Source organism: Patagioenas fasciata, chromosome 18 (assembly GCF_037038585.1).
Source record: "Patagioenas fasciata isolate bPatFas1 chromosome 18, bPatFas1.hap1, whole genome shotgun sequence".
Taxonomy (NCBI): Eukaryota; Metazoa; Chordata; class Aves; order Columbiformes; family Columbidae; genus Patagioenas; species Patagioenas fasciata.
This window is the reverse complement of record NC_092537.1, coordinates 4,667,711-4,687,334: the sequence shown is the minus strand read 5'-3', so window position 1 is coordinate 4,687,334 and position 19,624 is coordinate 4,667,711. Positions and strand designations below refer to the sequence as shown.

Genomic DNA, 19,624 nt, shown 5'->3' with positions numbered 1-19,624 from the left:
CCCTTGGGTGGCTGGCCTTGTCCTCAGCCCCTGCAGAAGGGTACCCAAGGCAGCACAAATTCACGTTCCCCACTTTGTGTGCAGGGCCTCGGTGCTCCCACCTGGGTCGGGCTGATAGGTCCGGTGGGCCCTGCTCCTACTTGCAGCTCTTCAAGTCGATGTTGCCATCTAGAGGCCCCTACTACAACGATCGTCTCCTTGTGAATTTTTTATTTATTTATAATTCAAGGCAGTATATCAAAGCGGCTTTTTGGGGCTAGGGGCTGAGGGGGAGGAGCAGATTAGTTGCTCCTACAGTTGATGTGGTTTTGACTCAAAATGTCTCTATGCAACACTTTGCCAGCTCTCCCCAGCCCATGTCTTTGCCTGTCTGATGCCCACAGCTCATCCCAGCACCACAGCAGCTGTGCAAACCCTTCCTCTCTTCTCTAAGATTATTTTAAGGATGGGGTAAAGACCTCCAAGTGATGCATTTTCTGCCAGGGAGGGAAGCGGCCCCACTGGCGGGAGCATCCACACCGCAGCATCCACAACCAGCACTGGTTCCAGGTGAGGCTGTGACAGACACGGCTCCAAGATCTAACAGTGCAAGACTCCCACTCCTGAGTCTCACCCATGAGAGCCAAACTTGGAAAATCACAGATATCTCACCCCGACCGAGCCAGGATGAGGTCTGCTAAGGCCCATACCAGACATCCAAAACATTTGAAGTATGTTATGAACCAGCTGGTTGGAGATACATTTGTCCCTTCTCAGCTGTGGCTCAGGCTCCTCCTTTTGCTGCTGTTTAAAACCGCAGGGAACATGCCCAGCTTGACTCAAAGCCTTGCTGCTGCAACCCCCAGGCTGCCTCTTGCACCCAGGCAAAAAAAAGCAGGTTACTGCCCAGATATAAAGCCACCCCCAGGAACCCTTCCCGCAGCTCCTGGCATTCATTCCCGTAGCTCCTGGCCTCGCTGAGCACTGAAAGGTGAAGAGTGTCCCACTGCTGGGCTTTGGTCCTGTCTGTAAGCATCCCAGCAAGTCTTAGTCTCATTCCCAGTGCCCAGCAGTCACATCCCACCCCCAGGGACCCCTTCCTGCACAGGCAGCCACCTTGTCCCACATTACATCCAGGACAGACATTTCCCACCTGGCTCAGCACTCCACCTCGCTGGCTGCAATATCAAGGGCAAAGCTAGAGAAGGACAGGGGACCTGCACACACAAGGTGTTTATGTGTGCATTTACTCCATTGCCTTTTATAAACCCTCTTGGCAATAGCTGCTACTGGAGGAAGTCCAAGGAGAAAAATTATGGGGATTGATGCAGAGGGAGATGCACTGCCTACAAGGAAGAGAAGGATGCTGTAGGATGCTCTCAGGCTCTGGCAGAGAAGTGTTTGGGCTGGTTTGGCCTCAGACACCTCCAGCCCCACCCCACAAACAGCACAGCCACTGCCCGCAGCCATCATTGCCAGGAGGGCTTCGATGCCCAGACACATCCCAGCCCCAGGCCAGAACCTGGACACTGCTCCATGTCTAAGTGCCCTGCGAAGCTGAATATCAGCCACAGCATGCAAAGCAGTAGTGATTGCCCTAGCAGAGGTAGTGGTAGACAGCAATGTAAACCGCACTTAAAGTCAGCTCTCTAGCAGGTAACGGGGATTTGGAGGTGATTTAGAAAGCTCTGCTCAGCTACAGTCTTTTACAGCAAAGAAATCCCCCTCACACACACCACCTCAGGTAACCAGCCCTCGGTTACATCACTCTGGAGTTCAGCTCTAAGTTCCCTCAAAAATCAGCTCCGCAGCCTCAGCTCAAACATGCACGAGCTGAGAGTTACAGCCCACACCAGCCTCTGCTCCGGCACAGCAAACCCCACGCACGATCCCCTCCCCTGGATCCGCGTGGGAACCCGGACAGGAGCCGCCTTCCCACGTGCCAGCGCTCGGCTCCCACCAGACTCACCTCTCCGGCACACGTGTGCTGCTGCCCGCACCGTCCTCCCGACCGACCGCCTTCCTCCTCCTCCGCCAGCCTCCCTGTGCTGACAGCCACCTCTTTCTGGTCCTGTGCCTTTCTTTTCTCTCCATCTCCTTTGCTCAGTCCCTCACTCAGGAAATTAAAGATAATCCCCTTTTTTTTTGCTGCCGGATTCCCTGTTTAACATTCGCTGCGTGTGCTTGCACCGATTCAAAATGGGATTAGACTTTCTGTTGCTTTGATGTCAGTTGGGCTTTGCACTTAAAGCAGAGGGAGAAAAGAAAATGTCTGTTAATAAACCTCTTGGGTTCTGCCCATCCACTTGCACCCGTCCTGGAAATGAAGGTCCGGCACGTTTACCTTCCAGAATCAACCTGAAGGAATACACTGACCCATGACCACAGTTCCCTGCGCTGGGTGTTATACTCTGGAAACTCCCCATTTTCACCCTGACTCCGTTATCATCCAGAAGCCTGGAGGCTGAACGGCTCCCATCAGGAGGAAGGCGTCATTAATCATCAGGAAACCACAACTCGTTGGCCGTCAGTGAACATTATAACCTCCAGCTGCCGCACGGCAGGGAGCATGTGGGCCACCGGCATCGCTTCAATAGAGATCAGTGCTTGGGGTTGCCCACCGGGAATACCCCAAGCCACTCATTTCTAAGAGAGAAGCAGGTGTTATGGGATGGCTAAGATGGAAATCCATACCCTGCTCCCTGTGGTGTGACATCCGTGCTACAGCACATCCATGAATTGGCCGGTTCCCTCTGCTTCCCTGGGCCTGAGCACAGGTGGCCAGGTCTTCTCTAGGTAACAAGCAGACCTGAGAGCTGCGGAACTGGAGATGTTCAGATGCATCTGAAACTATCTCAGCAGCTTCTACAGGTTATTTTGGGAAAGTGGCTCCAGGGTTGAACACAGTCCAGCCACGGACAGGACCCCCGTCCCAGCCCAGTTCCCAGATGGTGGCACAGCAGGGACATAACTAAGAGTGAAAAGCAGGGACATAACTAAGCTCTCACCAGGATCTGGCAGCTGTAAACCCTCTGTCACCCGCGTCACACCACTGCACTGCAGCCACAGCTGGCACCGCCACAGCAGACATCCTCCAGGATTGCCCAGGGACTGGGGGAGCACCTCTGCCAAGAGCACGGTGTCTAATCCATTTTGCCCAGTGTGCACACACAGACTTGATTAATGCCTGCAATGAGCTCCATCCATCATCGGGGAGTAAAGGAGATTAACTCCGCAGCACGCCTGCCTTGCGCTGATCCCATTCTCCAGGCCTCCTGATTAATGGCGGGGCCGCCTTATCTGTCAGGCCAGGAAACACGAATATCCGGGTTGAGTGGGATGAAGAGAAGCTGCGGATGGGGCACTGCCACGGCATGCTCTGCCATCAGGGAGATGCCCCATTGCTCCCCCAGCCCCCCTGCTGCCCCACTCCTTCCTTTCCAAGATGGCAGCGATGGCCGGAGAAAAAGCAGCTACTGGAGCACTGATGCATCCCCACAGGAATGCAACGCCAAGAACCAAAATCTGGGGTTCTATTTCCCCTTGATGGTCAACAAGGAAGATGTCACTCCCCATCCATGGAGGGAATTTGGATGAGCCAATTTGGAGGCCTAGAATAACCCAGGCAAATCCTGCCCGGGGCTGCGTGCAAGGCTGTGGCCGACCAGCACTGCAGGGGCGGCCGCTCGGCCAGGCTCTTTCCCGAGAGAACACGCGTGTAAAGTGGATGCAGGGAATTAGCGGTGCCATCTGGACCGGCTCCAGCTCCTGCCCCTGGCTTGCCACTGATGCTTCATTAACAGCTCCCTCCTTTCAGCTCCCATCTCCTTGGCTTCTGCCGCAATCAGCTGGGCTGGAGTTTTGTTGTCCTGGGTTTTTTCCAAGTGGAAATTATTTCTCATTTCTTTTAACAATCAGGACACAGAGAAAGAGACAGGAGAGGAAGGAATTTCCAGGAGATGAAAGGACAGGATTAAGGACACGGCTTTTACTTCGTTATCCCTCTAGTGTGGCTAAGAAATTCCTTTCAGGAGAAGGCTTTAATTAACTATGTTTTTCTGACAGGAAAGAAACCTGGATCTAGAGATAGGTCTGTTTTCTTGGGTCTGCTGACAACCCTGGCTGCAGCCTCAGCAGTCCAGATTAATACACGCAGAGGCGCTTTTATACAAAACTTTGCACAAGACATTTCGATTTGCTTTACAAACGCACTGGCTGCACCCCAGTCTGAAAAATGAAGCATAGAGGGAAAAAACAAAGCAAACAAACAACCCACACCCAAGAAACCCCCCCCAAAAACACCCACAAAACCAAGCACGAGCAAGGCTACTGTGCATGGTGCTGGTGGGAAGAGGATCTGAGTGCACTGAACCACAGGGCTCTGGTGGCTTGAGATGTGGGAAGAAGCCTTTGCACAGAGGGATTACCCAGGGCAGGAGGCAGTAGAAATATCTCCATTGCCTTCTAGACAGACAGCCCTTGTCACACAGCAGAAGAAAAGTCAGGGAGAGGGGAAAGAGGCCCAGCAGCAAACTGGGACATTTAGAAAGCATCACACTGCTGTATCTGCATTCTCTACCGCCACAAAACCCTCCAGGAACTGAGTCAATCAAAAATAACATTTTGAGCTGATTTTTATCCAGATGAACTCTCTTCAAATATTTTAAGGCGACCAGCAAACCAGCCAACTTCTGGCTTGTTTAACCCTTCTCCTGAAACCTGCATTGAGTCTGAAAGAAAGCACAATCTCAGGAAATACCTTGTTCTGTGAGCTTGACCTACAACACCGGACATGGTACCAGGTCTGCCTGTCCCCAGCACCACCCAAGTCCCCTCCCTGTACCCTGAATCTGTCCTGACCTGCTTAGTCTTTCTGCAACTTGACTTTCTGTGGACACAAAAGACCAAAAACCCACACAGGTTTGCAGAGGAAGCCTCATCCCCATCTTACACAACAACAAAAACTTCTGCCAGGGAAACATCTCACCTGATCCCTGTAAGAATCACATTTGCCTTTTTTAGAGCCATGTTAAACGGGGAGCTCACACCAAACCCACATCTTGCTCCTCTCCCGTCTCTCCAACTAATGAACTCCCAGCTGATAACAAATACTGACTGCTGTTGCTGAAATGTCTGGCTGCTCTTAGCCTTTAACAGCCCAAGGGGCTCAGCAGTTTGCCAATTATTGTTTTCATAAATGAGCATCATTTTACTTTCGCATCATAATTTTAAAAGGTTCCCACCTCTCCCAGTGCCCTCAGCCGCTGCCTCCAACCCCGGCAGACGTCTCACTCCCAGCAGCAGCACATGGCACATATGGCTCATTTGCCAGGGGAGAAGCAGAGAGGAAAGAAACATCTGGCTGCTCCAGCGACCCGACTGCTGCAGAGAGCAGAGCTTGTCCTGGGGGTGCAGGTTCATGTCGGGAGGGTTTCCCATCCCGTGCTATCACCGCTATCATCCCCTCTCTCAACACAAGAATTCAGTCTCACTTGTGATTTAATTGCTTATTCATTTTACAGGTTTTGTACTTCTCCACGTCTTCTCCAACCTAAGAATTTCCTGGGAGATGCTGTTTCAAACACTTTAAGGGACTTCGGGAAGATTCAATGTACTCCAGTTCAAAACTCAGCTATTACTGCTTTCCTCCCTTCTGCCCCGGCTCAGAGTCAGGATTGCAGTCTCTTGTTATAAAACACCAGCTCTTTTTTATTAGTTCTGTCACAAATCCTCGCTCTTGGATTTGCAATTTCATGTGACAGCCCTTTCCAGACACTGAGTAGAGTTTATCTCGTCTTCCTGACTTGAACCTCTCAGGATTTTTAGTTTTTCTTCATCTCAGATCTGTAATTTCCATTTCCAAGCTCAACACTAGCATTCTCATTGACAAGAGTGGCGGAGTGCTCATTCTGGGTTGGGCAGACATCTCTTCTTGGTCATCAACACCCCTGCATCAATCCTCCTGCTCTGTCTCCTCTCAAGCCCCGTGCACAAACTACAGATCTGAGCCAAAACTTTTTTTGGACTCTGGAGGAATTCAGGTTAGAGCTGCCTCCTCCTTGCGCTAATGCCTGTTCTTGTGAAAGGGAAGCATGGTGGCTCACACCGTACCCCGCGGCAGGGTTTGCCTCCCTGGGGGCTCCTGGCTGTTTCTATTGGATGCCCAGAGCTGCCGGCAGCTTTTTGTCTCTACTGATGGGATCTGCCCCTTCCACCCAGCGCACACCCACATCCCTGACCTCAGCACATGGGCAGCGGATGGCCCTGGAGCTCACTGGCTTCTCAGCTTCCCCATCACAGGGCAAGTCCTGCTTGGTCTCTTCTTGTTATTTTTGGCTGTGCTTTTGTCTCTGGGATCCTCTAATCTTTAGCAATGAAAACAAAGCTGCTGCAGCCCTGGCCTTTGGCTCGCTGTAAGCAACCAGGATGGGCAGGGGCCAAAGACTAAAACCTCAAATTAGCAGCGTGGGACTGGAAAGAGCCAAGACTGACCAGGCAGCTCAGACCTGTCATTTCAAGGGCAGGAATCCTGCGGGAAGAGAGGAGATGGTCATCTGGTTTCAGATAAACACCAAGTTTGTGCTAATTAATTAGAAATCCAGTGTGGATAACAAGAGGGTTTAGAAGGTGGTTTATTTAAGTATTCCTGTAAAGCCACGTGTGAGTTTATCAAGCAGCTGAGAAAGCGAATTCACCCTGCTGTGTCCATTAGAGATGCACATGTACAAGAGAAAGCGAAGTAGCTCTGTAGCACTGATTGGAACTGAATCAGGCATCAAGACATGACAGCAACTTCTCTCCAGACAGCCAGGCCATGTATGCAGCACACATTTAGATGAATGGCAGCACCACCCGAGTCACCATCAGGTTGCCTTGATGAAGCTATTCCTTCAAACTTTTGGTGTCTCTGTGTTGTGTGGGGTTTTCTTTTGTTTGTTTGGTTTTTAATCATACAATTCCATATAGCACACATCCCTCTGTGAGGATACAAACAGTTATGCTGGGATAATCAATGCAGGAAGATGGATCAGATGGTACCTAAGACAGCACTGTTGTAGAGAGAATTACTGTACATTTTTTTACCTCAAGCTCAGCCTGTGGCTTTAGGAAAAATATTTAACTTTACCATGACATTTTCTTTCCCTGTAGATGAGAAGTGATAACAAAGACTCATTTTCCAGGATCACAGGAGGCAAAACAGATCAGTAGTTAGAAACTTCTTCACCAATCTTGCCTGAAAAGGGATAAGTGAGACTGATGTGCAGCTACCAGACAGACACAACAATATTCGAGTACTCAGTCAGTATGGAGGGTTGATGCGCCATGTCTAACACATTCTGAATGAAATCATCCCTACCCCTAAGGCCACTGCAAAGGTGAAACTTCACCCATTAGACCATTCGATCAATATAAATAAAGAGCTAAGCAATAAAAATGCAAAGGCTTGTTCTATAAGTCATAAGGAGACTGGCGAGTTAGAGGATTTGCAGCTTGGCTTTTTAGTGGAGGCTCCTTTCTCCAGAGTGTAAATCAGAGTAGTAGCTAGACGCTAAATAAATATTTAACAAATGAGAAAGTCTCCATTTAATGAGAAAGTATTTGGTGAAACGAGCTGGGGAAATGGTTTCGGTAGCGCGGTAGGAGAAGCTGGCAGCCTGTTCTGCCCCACGGGATGATGTGGTTCTACTTGTGTTGCGTAAGACAGGATCTCCAGCTGGGACAGATGCAAGAAATATAACTCATTAGTGAAATGCAAGAGCCTTTCAGGGTTAAACCACTGATAGACCAGCCAGATTCATTCCCTAGTCGCAGAATATGCCTAGCAGCAGCCTTGGAAGATTACTATCTTTCTTCATAACAGTGATGTTGCAGACAGGATGGTCTCAGGGTACTGATGATGCCAAGTTTGTAGGAAAAAGTAATTTTTTTTCTTTTATGTTCAAGGACTGAACTCAATTTCCACACCTTTAGCTACATCATTAGGCTGTCGAGATGACAGTTCCTTTCTTAAATGTTAATTAATGTATCTCTCTTTTAAGATGTGTTTTCAAGAGGTTAGTGCCTCAATCTTCCTTGTAATTACATGGAGTGTTAGTACAAGTCCTCAGCTACACCCCAAGGTCCCTTGAGAGTTCGGTCCTGCTGCAGTTTCCAGTAGATGAGCACTCACAGAACCAGTCCTTCAGAGAGCTGCTGACTTCAAGTGTTCAGCCAGATAATAAGCAGATTACCGTGCCTTCTCCTCCTGGTGACTGTGAGCTCTACGCACAGGCTGCACGTCACCAGTTGCTGTGGTTAATACTCCTCTCCTTCCCTCAATCCCTTCAAATTGGTGGGGCCGGTTCTATAAACACAAGCCCCTCTTTGGGGCAAGAACTTCCATAGATTATTGATACAGCAAAAAGAGAGAAGCAAACCTCATCAAATTCTGAATATAAAAGCCCAATAATAAAACAGTCACATAGCCATGCTGGTGAAGTGAATCTCACACGCTGAGGACGGTTTTGTCACCGCAGCGGTGACATGTGTGCAGCAGGGATGGGGCGGCCGTGGTTTATCATGCCCCCACAGCTGAGAAGAAGGAATTGCAGCTTCCTCAGATGCAAGGCGGTTTCTAAGTGAACAGCAATATTTGAGATTGCAAACTAAAAATAATGCTGTGCTTTGGAAGCTGCTAAATTTAAATGCCAGGTTCTTTCTTTGAAAGCTATAAGATAACTAGTTCCTCTCCAGGGAGAGTGAGTAGGAGCTTGTCTACTCAGTGACAATGTTTGCAGTAGCAGCTGCCCACCAGTTTCCCATGCAAACGCTCATAGTCTGTACTTCAAGACTGGATTAAGCAAAATTACACAAGGGCATTCACTGCAGAGGACAGCACCCTGTTCACAATAGCTCTCCTGCCTTAGCTCCATCACATCCACACACAAACCATGGCGTGTTTTGCAGTAGTAAGCCCATATAAATGAGCACTAAGTTTCACCCAAGAAGAGAGAAAAGAAGAAAAGTCTTTTAAGAAAATATTGAGTGAGAAACACCATTTCTTCTCAAGATGTGCAGGTTCAAAACTGCCTTATATACCATAGATATTCATTAGGGAAAACCTCTTGGGCAAATCAGTGAGGCGACTCCAGATAGTCAGCGTAAGTCTCATAGTAGAACAGCATGTCTCCAGATCCCAAGAGCTACAATGCCTGGGTGAAATATGCTCCAGAATCCTGTCTACTGCTGGTCCACTAGAGGACAACCTAATAATGATGAACTCCTTTGGCTTATATAGGAAAAGGTCCATACTGAAAATACTGCTGCCACATCTGGTTTACAGCCCATGTTGGGACTGCTGGTGGTACGTGTGCCAAGCCTCATTTTTAATGGTACATATTATTTCTAGCTCTTATTTATGTAGCCTTATGAAGCTCCAAAAAATGGTCCCTACAGCTGATACCAGCCTTTGAAACTACAGAGAAAGAGAAAGAAGCAAGGGAGATTTCCAGACAGACATTTAGTTTTACAAAGCAAACCCTATCCCGCACACCACCCTCAACCACAGGGAAAAAGGCTCCGTTGCTGCTGGGTTTCTTTCAGATTTCTGACATGATATCACACTTTTTCAGTGCAGGAAATGCTCAGAGGTACAGAATGATCCTTTCACCCTGGTAATGTGATTTATCAAACCATAATGGAGGAACTCAACTCATGCATAAATAAGTGGACAGGAAGCAAAACAAAATCATCACCTCAAAGCCACAAAAAAAAGAGCAGACTATTACTCTAGCAAGGCACAGAAAAAGGGCACAGCGGTTTCCTCATAAACCAACAGTATTTTTAAGGCCAAAAAATAGAACACAAAGTCTGAGCTAGCAATTGAGGTAATTTCTGGAGCTAGGCAGCAAATGATCTGCGGCAAGAAGTAGAATAGCAGAAAACAGCAGAGAATTATTACAACAGAAATGTCTCAGGTTGGAATTAGTGTTAGAGGCATCAGAGGGTCAAAGCAACAGAGTTTTCAGTGGGTAACCTGGGGCCTTGACATTCCCCAGCCCCACTAGTGGGGATGTGCCTGTGACTCAGAGATGAAAACTGTGTCTCTGCGAGAGAGAAAGACACACAATAAAGGCAGGAGATCAGAGCTACTTTAAAGACAAAATTTGCTATTCCTCTCCTACTGACGATAGCAAGAGCAGGCTGGCTGTAATTGGAAGGGCACAGATCCTAGCCATCCCTTCGTGGGCGGCAAGTGATGTGAAGGGGTGCTCACCGCAGCCCGACCGAGACGCTGCCCAGCCCCCGACCGGGAGGTGCCCCCTCACCACGGCGGGAGGGCAGCTCCCCAGCTCCGGCATTCCCTCCCACCCGACGGCGGTGGAGGGATGCTCTCAAACGACGCGGCTGGCAGAGTCAGCTGCTCTTTGATGTCAGTACCTGCTCCAGGCTCGGCGGGGCGGGAGTGGGCGAGCGGAGCGCAGCGTAGCCGAGCCGCAGCCTCTGCTCCCCGGCTGCAGGACGGCTCCTGCCTCCCACACTCTGCCCGGCCCCCATCCGCCCTGCCGGGGTAAAGGAAGCCCCCCCATCCCATCGCCGCCGCAGATCTACCGAGAGAACTTGCCCAGTTTTCTCCATCCCTGGCACCGGGACTCACGGCCATGGCCCCCGCTAACTCCTCCCGTAACTTCTCCGCGCCGGAGGCTCGGAACGGCTCAGGTGAGCAGGGGCTGCGCGGGGCAAACGCGCACCTGTCCGGCGGGCGGGTGGCGCTGGGGCCGGACCGGGGGTGCGGGGAGCTTTGCGGGGGACAGGCCGGCTACACATGACTCTTGCGCTGCTCTACAGTGCTGAGCCCGGCGGGGCTGAGGGGCCGGCCGGGACCCTATTAAGTGGGTGAGGATGAGAGAAGGGGCACAGAAACCCCACACACACATCCCCGGGGTGCCAACCAGGGTGAGCCGCCTTCAGCACCCGAGGGCGGACAGCTCCGGGCCCGAGCGGGCGGACGGGACTGACCCCCGGGGGCTGGGGAGGGGCCCCGGGCCCAAGCCCACCCTCCCGGGACACCACACAGCATCAAGATGAAGCCCCGGTATAAACCACCCCTGGCTCCAGTGGCTTGAAGCGATTCATCATCGCCTTTTGGTTGAGAGGCAGTAATAACTCCAACAGCCTGTTGGTCTTACTAGCCCAGCTGAACAGATTGAGGGACAAGAAACAGAGAACGCAAGACACCAATAGAGAGGGAAGCAGAAATCCTCAGTAGTCTATTTTCTCTATGTTACTGTTGTTCTCAAACCCCAAAGGTTTAGGGTCAGGCAGGCTAGTTCTCAATGGTGCAAGTAGGTGAAACTCTTCAACAGAAGATGTTTTATCTTTGTCCTTTAACTACCTCTCCACTAACACATCTTTTGTAACTGAAAGTGTACTTTATGTGCTTCCTTCTGAAATACAGTCAAGAAGTAGTTTTTTATATATCTGGGCACGGCTGAGGACAACAATCACCTTAGGAAAAAAAAACAGAGGCCAGTCGTCATTCAGTTCACACAGTGCAGTCCCACTTGGGGACTTTTAGAAAGAGTATCAGGGCAGCCACAGATCTACAGGCAAGGACAAATCAATGCCTGAAGCAGCTGTTTCAGTAAACAAAATACAGACATTTGGACATGCACAGAAGCAGCACTGAAAATGCAGATTCAACCATATCTCAAGATGATAACTTTCGAGTAGTTGATAGTCATGGACTTTTGACACCAGCCTATAATACACATACGGACTGTAGCTTCACACTAGCTTCCAGCTAGTAACACTTGGAAGTCCTGTTTGGACAAATACCCACAGGAGGAAAGATGCTACAGCACTAGACAGCCTGCCTTTCACACAAAGCCTTTGGGCTTGCACATATTCTGCTTTAAGGCCAGCTGAGCTCATTACAAATGTTACAGGATCACCCTGAGCACTGTATTGATTATACCATAGGAAAAAGACATTTTGTCCCAGTTTCCAGCTAACCAAGTGACATTTATGTTTCACTCATACAATCCATTTCCACAACATTCATAATAAAATTTGGGGTTAAAAGAGAGGAGAGCAGAACTCATAATGGCTACATGCAGAACAGAATGACTACAGTAGTTTTCTTCCGATTTCTAGTCTGCAGTTTCCAAGAATTGAGGAGGTGTGAGATCTGTTTGGATGTTCAGGGGATGCACAGGCTGAATGCTGAAGATTAACTATTAGGTCTCAATAGGATGCTGATGACTGTGTTATCTACCAAAAGCCATGTAACTTGGGGCATTTGCTTTTATTAATGAGCAGCCAGGAGGAAAAGGGACTATTTAAACCATCACGAACAGCCTGGTCCAAGCTTTTTTGTCTTACCAACCAAGCCTGGCCTTCACTTTCAGGCCCCTGCTAGTCCTCCGGTGCCTCATTGGCTGCTTTCTGTTGTCTGCATAGAGGTTTTCAGATAAAATGGTGTGGCATACTGGATTCTGACCTTGGCCTTGCTTATGCCTAAGCTGGCTACTTCCTAGTGCCAGAAGGACTGAGGCAGTGGTAGGTCGTCATGTCCCACTTCTAACAACACTGAAATATTACACACAGTTGTTCTTGTACACACTTTTCCAGCCACAGGCCAGGCCAGTGGTGCAGCCTCAGTTATCCTGCCAACCCAGTCAAGCTGCTCTGTCACACTAGAGTAAATCTGGAGAAGCTTGCGCTCAAAAATTCTGGAGGTCAAAGTCAGCAAATACCACCTCAGCAAACAGACACCACTTTGGCAGAGACAGCACCTTATGAGTATCTGTTATTTCATCTCATTGTCAAGATTTCCCTAGGTTCTGTTGGAGGAGACTTCGCCACTTCTCCTGCAGGTGTAGGCTGCTAAGGAGATGGAATAGCACAGCCACTGAAAGCACTTCCAACAAACACCACATTGAATCATCTGCAATTCAACTAAAGACACATGCAGTTTAGGCTTCAGAGCTGTCACACCTGTCTTTGAAACAGCCACACAAATAACTCACACAAAGCCTTCCTCTAGGAAAATCAAAGTCCCATAGGAGAGGAGTAATGAGATTTGCCTCAGCTGTGATTTCAGACTCCATCACACACCACACACGGCAGTCTTGCAGAACAGAGAGCACCACAACAGCGCATCAGACACCACCGTCTGTGCCCAAGAGCAGAAATCCCTGTTGCTTGGCACTTTATGGCTTGGAAATGTAATTTTAAACCCAGATTAAGGACAAGGCAAATATGAATTAGATTATGTTTGGGCCTCCCCCCACAAAAAGCAACAATCAAGCATCAGTGTTGATGAGCTAAGTGTTATCAGGCAAGAATTTTGCCCTGGAAATCCCCCTACATCCAGAACTCTGAGACAGCAGCTTTAGGCCATGTTTTTCTCCTTGTACAAGTAGGACATTCCCTGCAGAAGAGCAACTCTGAAACAAATTCCCAAATCCCTGTCTGGCCACACACCTGGATTTCCTTTGAGAAAATAAACTAGAGAAAGGGAGAGGGCATGGAAAGAACATGGAAAGGAATGTGTGCTCTGGCCTAATCCTGACAACAGAGCTAGGACACAGCCAGGGTACAGTACCACATCTCACAGTAAGAGATAGCATTAGTTAGATAAGATAGATAAGCATTAGTTATCTGTCTGCAAGGCCAATGAACTGTGTCTCATACTCTACAACCGATAAAACCAACCAACAGATGAGCTGAAGCTTTCTGACAACAGCTTGAGCATTGACTATATCTGGATTTCAGCACCCACATAGAGGCTTCACTTCTTCCATGTGCAAAGCACCAGCTGCCTCACCCATTCCTCTCAAAAACGGCTGAACACCCAGCATTCCCCAGAATAAAAGTTATTATCAACTTTGTCAGACACCGGTGAGTACAGAGGCACACCAGTCTGATGTTAGTCACCCAAAAAAGTGCTGGGGAGTTTCAGAGCAGGACAAAAGTACATCAGAGGAGCTGAGGAAAGATGCCTGCACATGGCCAGATTTGGATGGCGTGCTGCACACACTGAGTGGCAGAGAAGGAAGTGTCAAAACCCCAGCTAAGCCTCTCCAAGTGCTGCAGGGGGTCTTAAACATCATTCCAAGCTACATCTTTGAGGGGGATCCAGCTGCAGGACAGGGCAGGCACACAGAGATGTAAAGGAGTTGCCTCTGGGTTGCACTCACTGCTTTGGTTTGTTTTGGCAGCAGCAGAGAAGCCAGCACCATACACCAACGTGATCATGCCCAGTCTCTTCAGCATCATCTGTTTCTTGGGCATTGTGGGGAACCTCATTGTCATCTACACTATCATCAAGAAGAAGAAGCTGAGATGCAAACAGACTGTGCCTGATATTTTCATCTTCAACCTCTCCATTGTGGATCTCCTCTTCCTCTTGGGTATGCCTTTTCTCATCCACCAGCTCCTAGGCAATGGCTCATGGTACTTTGGAGCTCCCTTATGCACTATCATCACCGCCCTGGACACAAACAGCCAGATCACCAGCACCAACATCCTTACAGTGATGACACTGGACCGTTACCTGGCAACTGTCTACCCTCTAAAATCTACCTATGTCCGGACCCCATGTGTTGCAGCTCTAGTTATCTGCTTGGTGTGGCTCCTCTCCTTCCTGACCATCATTCCCGTGTGGATGTACGCAGGTCTTATGCCTCTGGAGGATGGGACCGTCCGCTGTGCTCTCTTGCTTCCCAACCCAGAGACTGATATCTACTGGTTCACTCTCTATCAGTTCATGCTGGCATTTGCTGTGCCATTGATTGTGATCTGTGTGGTCTATTTTAAGATCCTCCAGCACATGGCCACCACTGTGGTCCCATTGCCCCAAAGGAGCCTCCGAGTACGTACAAAGAAAGTCACCCGCATGGCAGTTGCCATCTGCTCTGCCTTTTTCATTTGCTGGGCTCCCTTCTACATCCTCCAGCTGGTTCACCTCGGCATTGACACACCATCCATGGCCTTCTTTTATGCCTACAACTTTGCCATTAGCTTGGGCTATGCCAACAGTTGCCTCAACCCCTTCCTCTACATCGCCCTCAGCGAGACCTTCAAACGCCAGTTCCTAGTGGCCATCCGCCCCGCAAAAGAGCCATGTCGCAACAGCAGCTCTGTCAACAACAACAGCATGACAGAAGCCAGCGTATGTCTGAAACTAGCACCGGAATCCACCCAGCAGACTCAGTTTCTGGATGACTTTTCCCCACGTTCACTGCCCGTGACTGTGGCTGTTCACTAGGGCACTCCGAAGCGACCACAGCAGAAAGCCTTCAGGTCTGTAAGTTCATGGAGAAGCAGCAGCTTCAGGCAACTCTTGATGAAGCATGTGAACTACAGCTTCCACCTGCAGGAGTCCAGGTGCCTCCCTTTTTCATTGCAGGGCTCTGCTCCTACACTGCCCCTGGCTTGTGAGGTGCTGCATACTGCTGCTTCTTTCCACTCCTGCACAGGAGGACTTTGTCACACAAGACACTGGACCCCCAAAGGGGATGGATGGAAAAGAGAGAAGAAACAGAAAGAGGATTTCAAGGGGGAACATTCACCCTGGAAGAGTAAAACCTCCAACAACAGCACTGCCAAGTGATTCCCCGCCTCTTGGTCTGACCAGGATTGCCAAGCAGCATGCCAATACAGAGCTTCTTCATTCAAAACTTGACCATTTGAAACACAATGTCATATACTACTTTTTGGTAAGAAATATGACCCGAAAACTTTGCTTCTAGGATGTGAGCACAACCATCAACCAGCAGAGAGAGATCTTGGGGCCAGAAGTCTCACCTAGGTCTGCCACTTGGCCTTTTGGTCCAGCCACATCCACCTCCAGTGGGCTGCATTGTTTGGCAACCAAGGTCTTTTCAAGAACTGGCTAATTTTGATGCTAATCCTAAACATTTCAAGCAAAATCAGGCAGATAACAATTGCGCTGCTTCAAGGGACTGCAAACAGTTCTCAAAACTACTGCTGCTAACACCAGCTTTGTGGCTTTTCATGCCAATGAGCCAATTTTTGCACTGCTAGCTCCTCATGCTGCTCTTGTGCCTCACAGTCTGCATGGCCATCAGGCAACCCCAGGAAGAGGGTTTTAAACACCACTAAAAACCACAATGTGCATAGATCTGTGGAGCGAGAAGATGTGAAAAGGCAGCTCAGGGGAAGCGGAGTTGCTTATGCAGCTTCCTCAGAATAACAAATGCTTTACAAAGTTAAAAAGAAGGAAAATTAAATGTCTGGTTTGTAAATGCGGCTTTAACAGTCACAGATTAGGAAACAACTTTGCTCATTACATAATGACAGCACGGATCAGCTAAATGCGGGGGATTACACTGATAGCCTGCCCAGGGGACCGTGCAGGCATTGTTCAACGTTATGTCAAACATGAAGAAACTGGTTACTGTAGATGGGTTTAATATAAGGAAGAATTAAAAACATCAGACAGCACAAAATTTGTTACCACGCTTATGGTTTCATGCCAGCAGCCACCCACAGTACACCCAGAACAGAAATTCACCCTCACACAGCAAAACTGTCCCACCTACACAGGAATACCAAAGACACACACACACACACTCACAGCTGCACCCAGCACACCCCCACGCACGCTCACGGTGGTTTTAGGCACAGCCAACACTTCAGTCTTCACCCTGCAGAGAACACGCAGCCATTCACTCACCTCCAGCGATCAGAGCAGGCCAGTGCTCTCTTCCAGCAACATCAGACACAGCGCATTGCTTTTTGAGTCACTGAACAACCCACATAGCGGGGTCTCTCTGTATTTTCATTCCGGGCTCTGTCAACCTGCACCCACCGCAGCAGCACATCCACACCGTGACCGTACGGTATAAATTTTTCACCCCTGGGCAATAAAGCCAGACAGATAAAAGTGGAGCTCTCAAGCTTTATGACATTTTAACTGCTAGGAATTTTCACCTGTGCTGGTTTTCACGGAGCTGCTTTGCTCTTTGGTCAGTACTTTCCCCGAAGTGCTCAGGAGCAAAGGTCGAGGACAATGTGTGCTGTGCCAAGCCAGACTTGCTCTCGGGACAGGGGAAGATATTGTGTTCCCTTTCTCCCATAAGGAAGTTAAGGGGAGGACTGGTATGCTTCTCTGTGAAAGGAGGTGGTGATGGTTGGGCGTGCTGTTGGGGTTATTTTTCTCCTCTAATACCAGCAATGAGGAAAGTGAAAGCAGACTGGATTGTCAGGGCTCTCAGAGGGCAGCACACTGAAGATATTATCTCATTTACAGTAAAGGTGTTTATGGTCGAACACTAGTCTGCTCCAGTCTTAGGTGAATCAGCCTGATGCAATGTGGCCAAGGCACGTCCTAAAAACCGCGGGGGCACCGTGGGCTAAACAAGACGGGTGGTCAGCACCAGCTGCTGCAACGCTGAAAAGGGTCTTTGTGGGATAGACACTTTCCAGTTCTCATCACGCTGCAGTCAAGGCACAGTACACAACCATCTTGCCAGCCTAAAGTCCTTTTAGATCACGTTTATGTGAAGGGGAAAGCCATGCTAGAGAGACCTGCTCCAAGCATTGGGGACAAGGCTTCTCATTTAGCCGGTGGCCCAGCAGAGGCACCTGGCCCTTCCCACCACCCTGCAAGGGCTCACGGTTTCCACTCCCTCCTGTTCCTCCTGCCTGTCCCTGAGGGGTTTCCTAGTTCAGATGTCCCAATGCTGGATGTGGGGCCCCATTTCTTTCCATACATACCCATAAAAGCTCTGGTAAATACACCTTGGGAAGACAAGGGTGCGGATGCCTGGGGATGTGCTGGGAGACTGGAAAAAGAGTTACAGACAAAGGAAACTAGCAAAGAACACAGGCAGCTTTTTCCATCTTCCCTAAATCACACCAAAGCACAGAGCAAGATGAACAAAAGCCTCTCCTTTGAACACAAACCTTTTGATCAAACATCAGAGGTGTCCCTCTACATAAGGGATAAGGTAAGGACTTCCAATAGCTCTACAGTCTCTGTGCACCTTGGTGTGACCTATTCCAAACACCCTACTCCTTTTCCCCTATATTTCAGAGCCAGTTTTGTTAAGTCAGAGTCTGTTAACGTTCTGGTTTGTGTTCAGTTTTACCTCTTTGTCTATTCAGCTCTTTGTATTCATTATGCGATTCTCCCGCACCCCCATCTCAGTGCCTCAGTTATTGATTGCAGACCCTCAATAAAAGATATTGGGAATAAAAGGTATCGCTAAGTAGAAAAGAACACAGCTACTCAGGCAGAGACAGGCAGCTGAAGAGCTGCGAGGCCCATCTGAAAGGTGCGATGAGAAGAGCACGGAGATAATGTGGTGTTTCCCTGCAGCCCTGCCTCCCATACACAGCCTGCTGTCCCTCTCGCTTGAGAGAAACTAAGGGGAATCCAGCTGAAAAACCTGGGGGAAAAGCACTCCCAAAACCAAAGGGTGAAAGAAACTATTCCATCTAGTTGTTCAGAACAGCAGCTTGCCACACTGGATGAGACAAATTTCCTCGGCTCCTTTTGCCAGCGCTTTTCCTGTGTGTTCATGAGCTGCCTTGTCAGGCAGCAGGGAGACAGATGGGTTCACTCTCCACCCCCTCCTTGTCCTTAGAGGTGCGACTGAAGCCACACGTCACAGCTCTGCTCTCGACAAACTCCCACAAAGGGCAGATGGTCCAGTCACTCACTCCTGCTTTCCCAGCTAGCGACAGACCCTGCTTGGCTGCTCACTGCAGAGTTCAGCCCCTGGCTCACCCTTCTCAGCTACTTTCCCACTCTACAGATCCCCACATCCACTCCTGCTCTCTCCGCAGACACAGCTTTGCCAAGCCAGCACAAGGGACAAGCTGGAGCTGAGGTCCCCAAAGCCCTGCCGAGTGACAGGCTGGTGGCATCCTTCCCCAGACAGCCTTGGCCACCTGAAGTTCTCTCCCAGTTAAACCTGCCCAGGAGCAAACTGCAGCCGTGATGGAGAACAAGCACAAGGCTGGCTGCTGCTGGGTGGGGAGGAGGGAAAGGTGGGGTGACTCACTGGCCCCTGGGACACAGCCAGAACCTGACTAATCACGTTTCATCAATCCTCCTGGGCTGCTAATTGAACTCATTTTATTCAGCATACTCACTGGTGGGAGAGAAGCCACGCGGCAGGTACAGATACATTCCCAGCCCACTCACTCTGCATTAGTCCTCCTGCCAGATGCAGGGACCACACCGCGATGCCCTTTCTCACTCGCCTCCCATTAGCAAAACACCACAGTTAAACCCTCCCACCCCCCCGCAGCCTTTCCACCAGCTCCATCCCTGCTGTGGGGCTGGGGAGGCGGCAGAACACAGGAAAGCGTCACCCACAGCAGAGCACTCAAAGGGGAGGGATGCTTCACCTACAGCCCCCATCTCCGGGAGCCCTTCGGTGCCTCAAAGTGTATTTTGAAGCTGTGTTTACAGGGCAGCATTTGAACAGGGAACTCACTGCACCACCGGAGGGAAAACCGCTGTTAAGAGATGTAGACCCTGGTTGCAGGAGGGCACAACAGATCTTACCTTCTCTTAGAGCTTTTGTGCCCTACCCCAGTTAAACACAGACATACACAGGTTTTGGTTTAGGTCTTAAACCTTGCTCCTTCCACCTAAAACTAAGTTAACAGATGAGTCAGCCCT

At 49.5% G+C, this 19,624-nt stretch overlaps 2 protein-coding genes across 3 annotated transcripts in view; one reads left to right on the top strand and one right to left on the bottom strand.

The window, feature by feature from the left end:
* CASKIN2 (CASK interacting protein 2) overlaps nt 1–1,971 on the bottom strand; it is a 37,546-nt gene extending 35,575 nt beyond the window's left edge. Inside the window, exon 1 of the mRNA XM_071816445.1 lies at nt 1,949–1,971. The gene's annotated coding sequence lies outside the window, so the exon portion shown is untranslated. The remainder of the gene's footprint in view (nt 1–1,948) is intronic.
* An 8,486-nt stretch (nt 1,972–10,457) lies between these two features.
* On the top strand, nt 10,458–15,413 carry MCHR1 (melanin concentrating hormone receptor 1). Of its 2 annotated transcripts, none has more exons than XM_071816517.1 (2): nt 10,458–10,677; nt 14,187–15,413. In XM_071816517.1, the coding sequence occupies exons 1-2, from the start codon at nt 10,620–10,622 to the stop codon at nt 15,230–15,232; spliced, it is 1,104 nt and encodes a 367-aa protein (XP_071672618.1). In that variant the 5' UTR covers nt 10,458–10,619; the 3' UTR covers nt 15,233–15,413. The 2 variants fall into 2 exon arrangements, with proteins under 2 accessions (XP_071672618.1, XP_065708704.1); XM_065852632.2 differs by having other exon boundaries at nt 14,184–15,413.
* Nucleotides 15,414–19,624: the final 4,211 nt, after the last annotated feature.

Coding starts and splice junctions, on each gene's coding strand:
- MCHR1 (XM_065852632.2), top strand. CDS start 10,620: ATGGCCCCCGCTAACTCCTCCCGTAACTTCTCCGCGCCGGAGGCTCGG. Junction 10,678..14,183: donor GGAGGCTCGGAACGGCTCAG/GTGAGCAGGGGC, acceptor TTGTTTTGGCAG/CAGCAGAGAAGCCAGCACCA.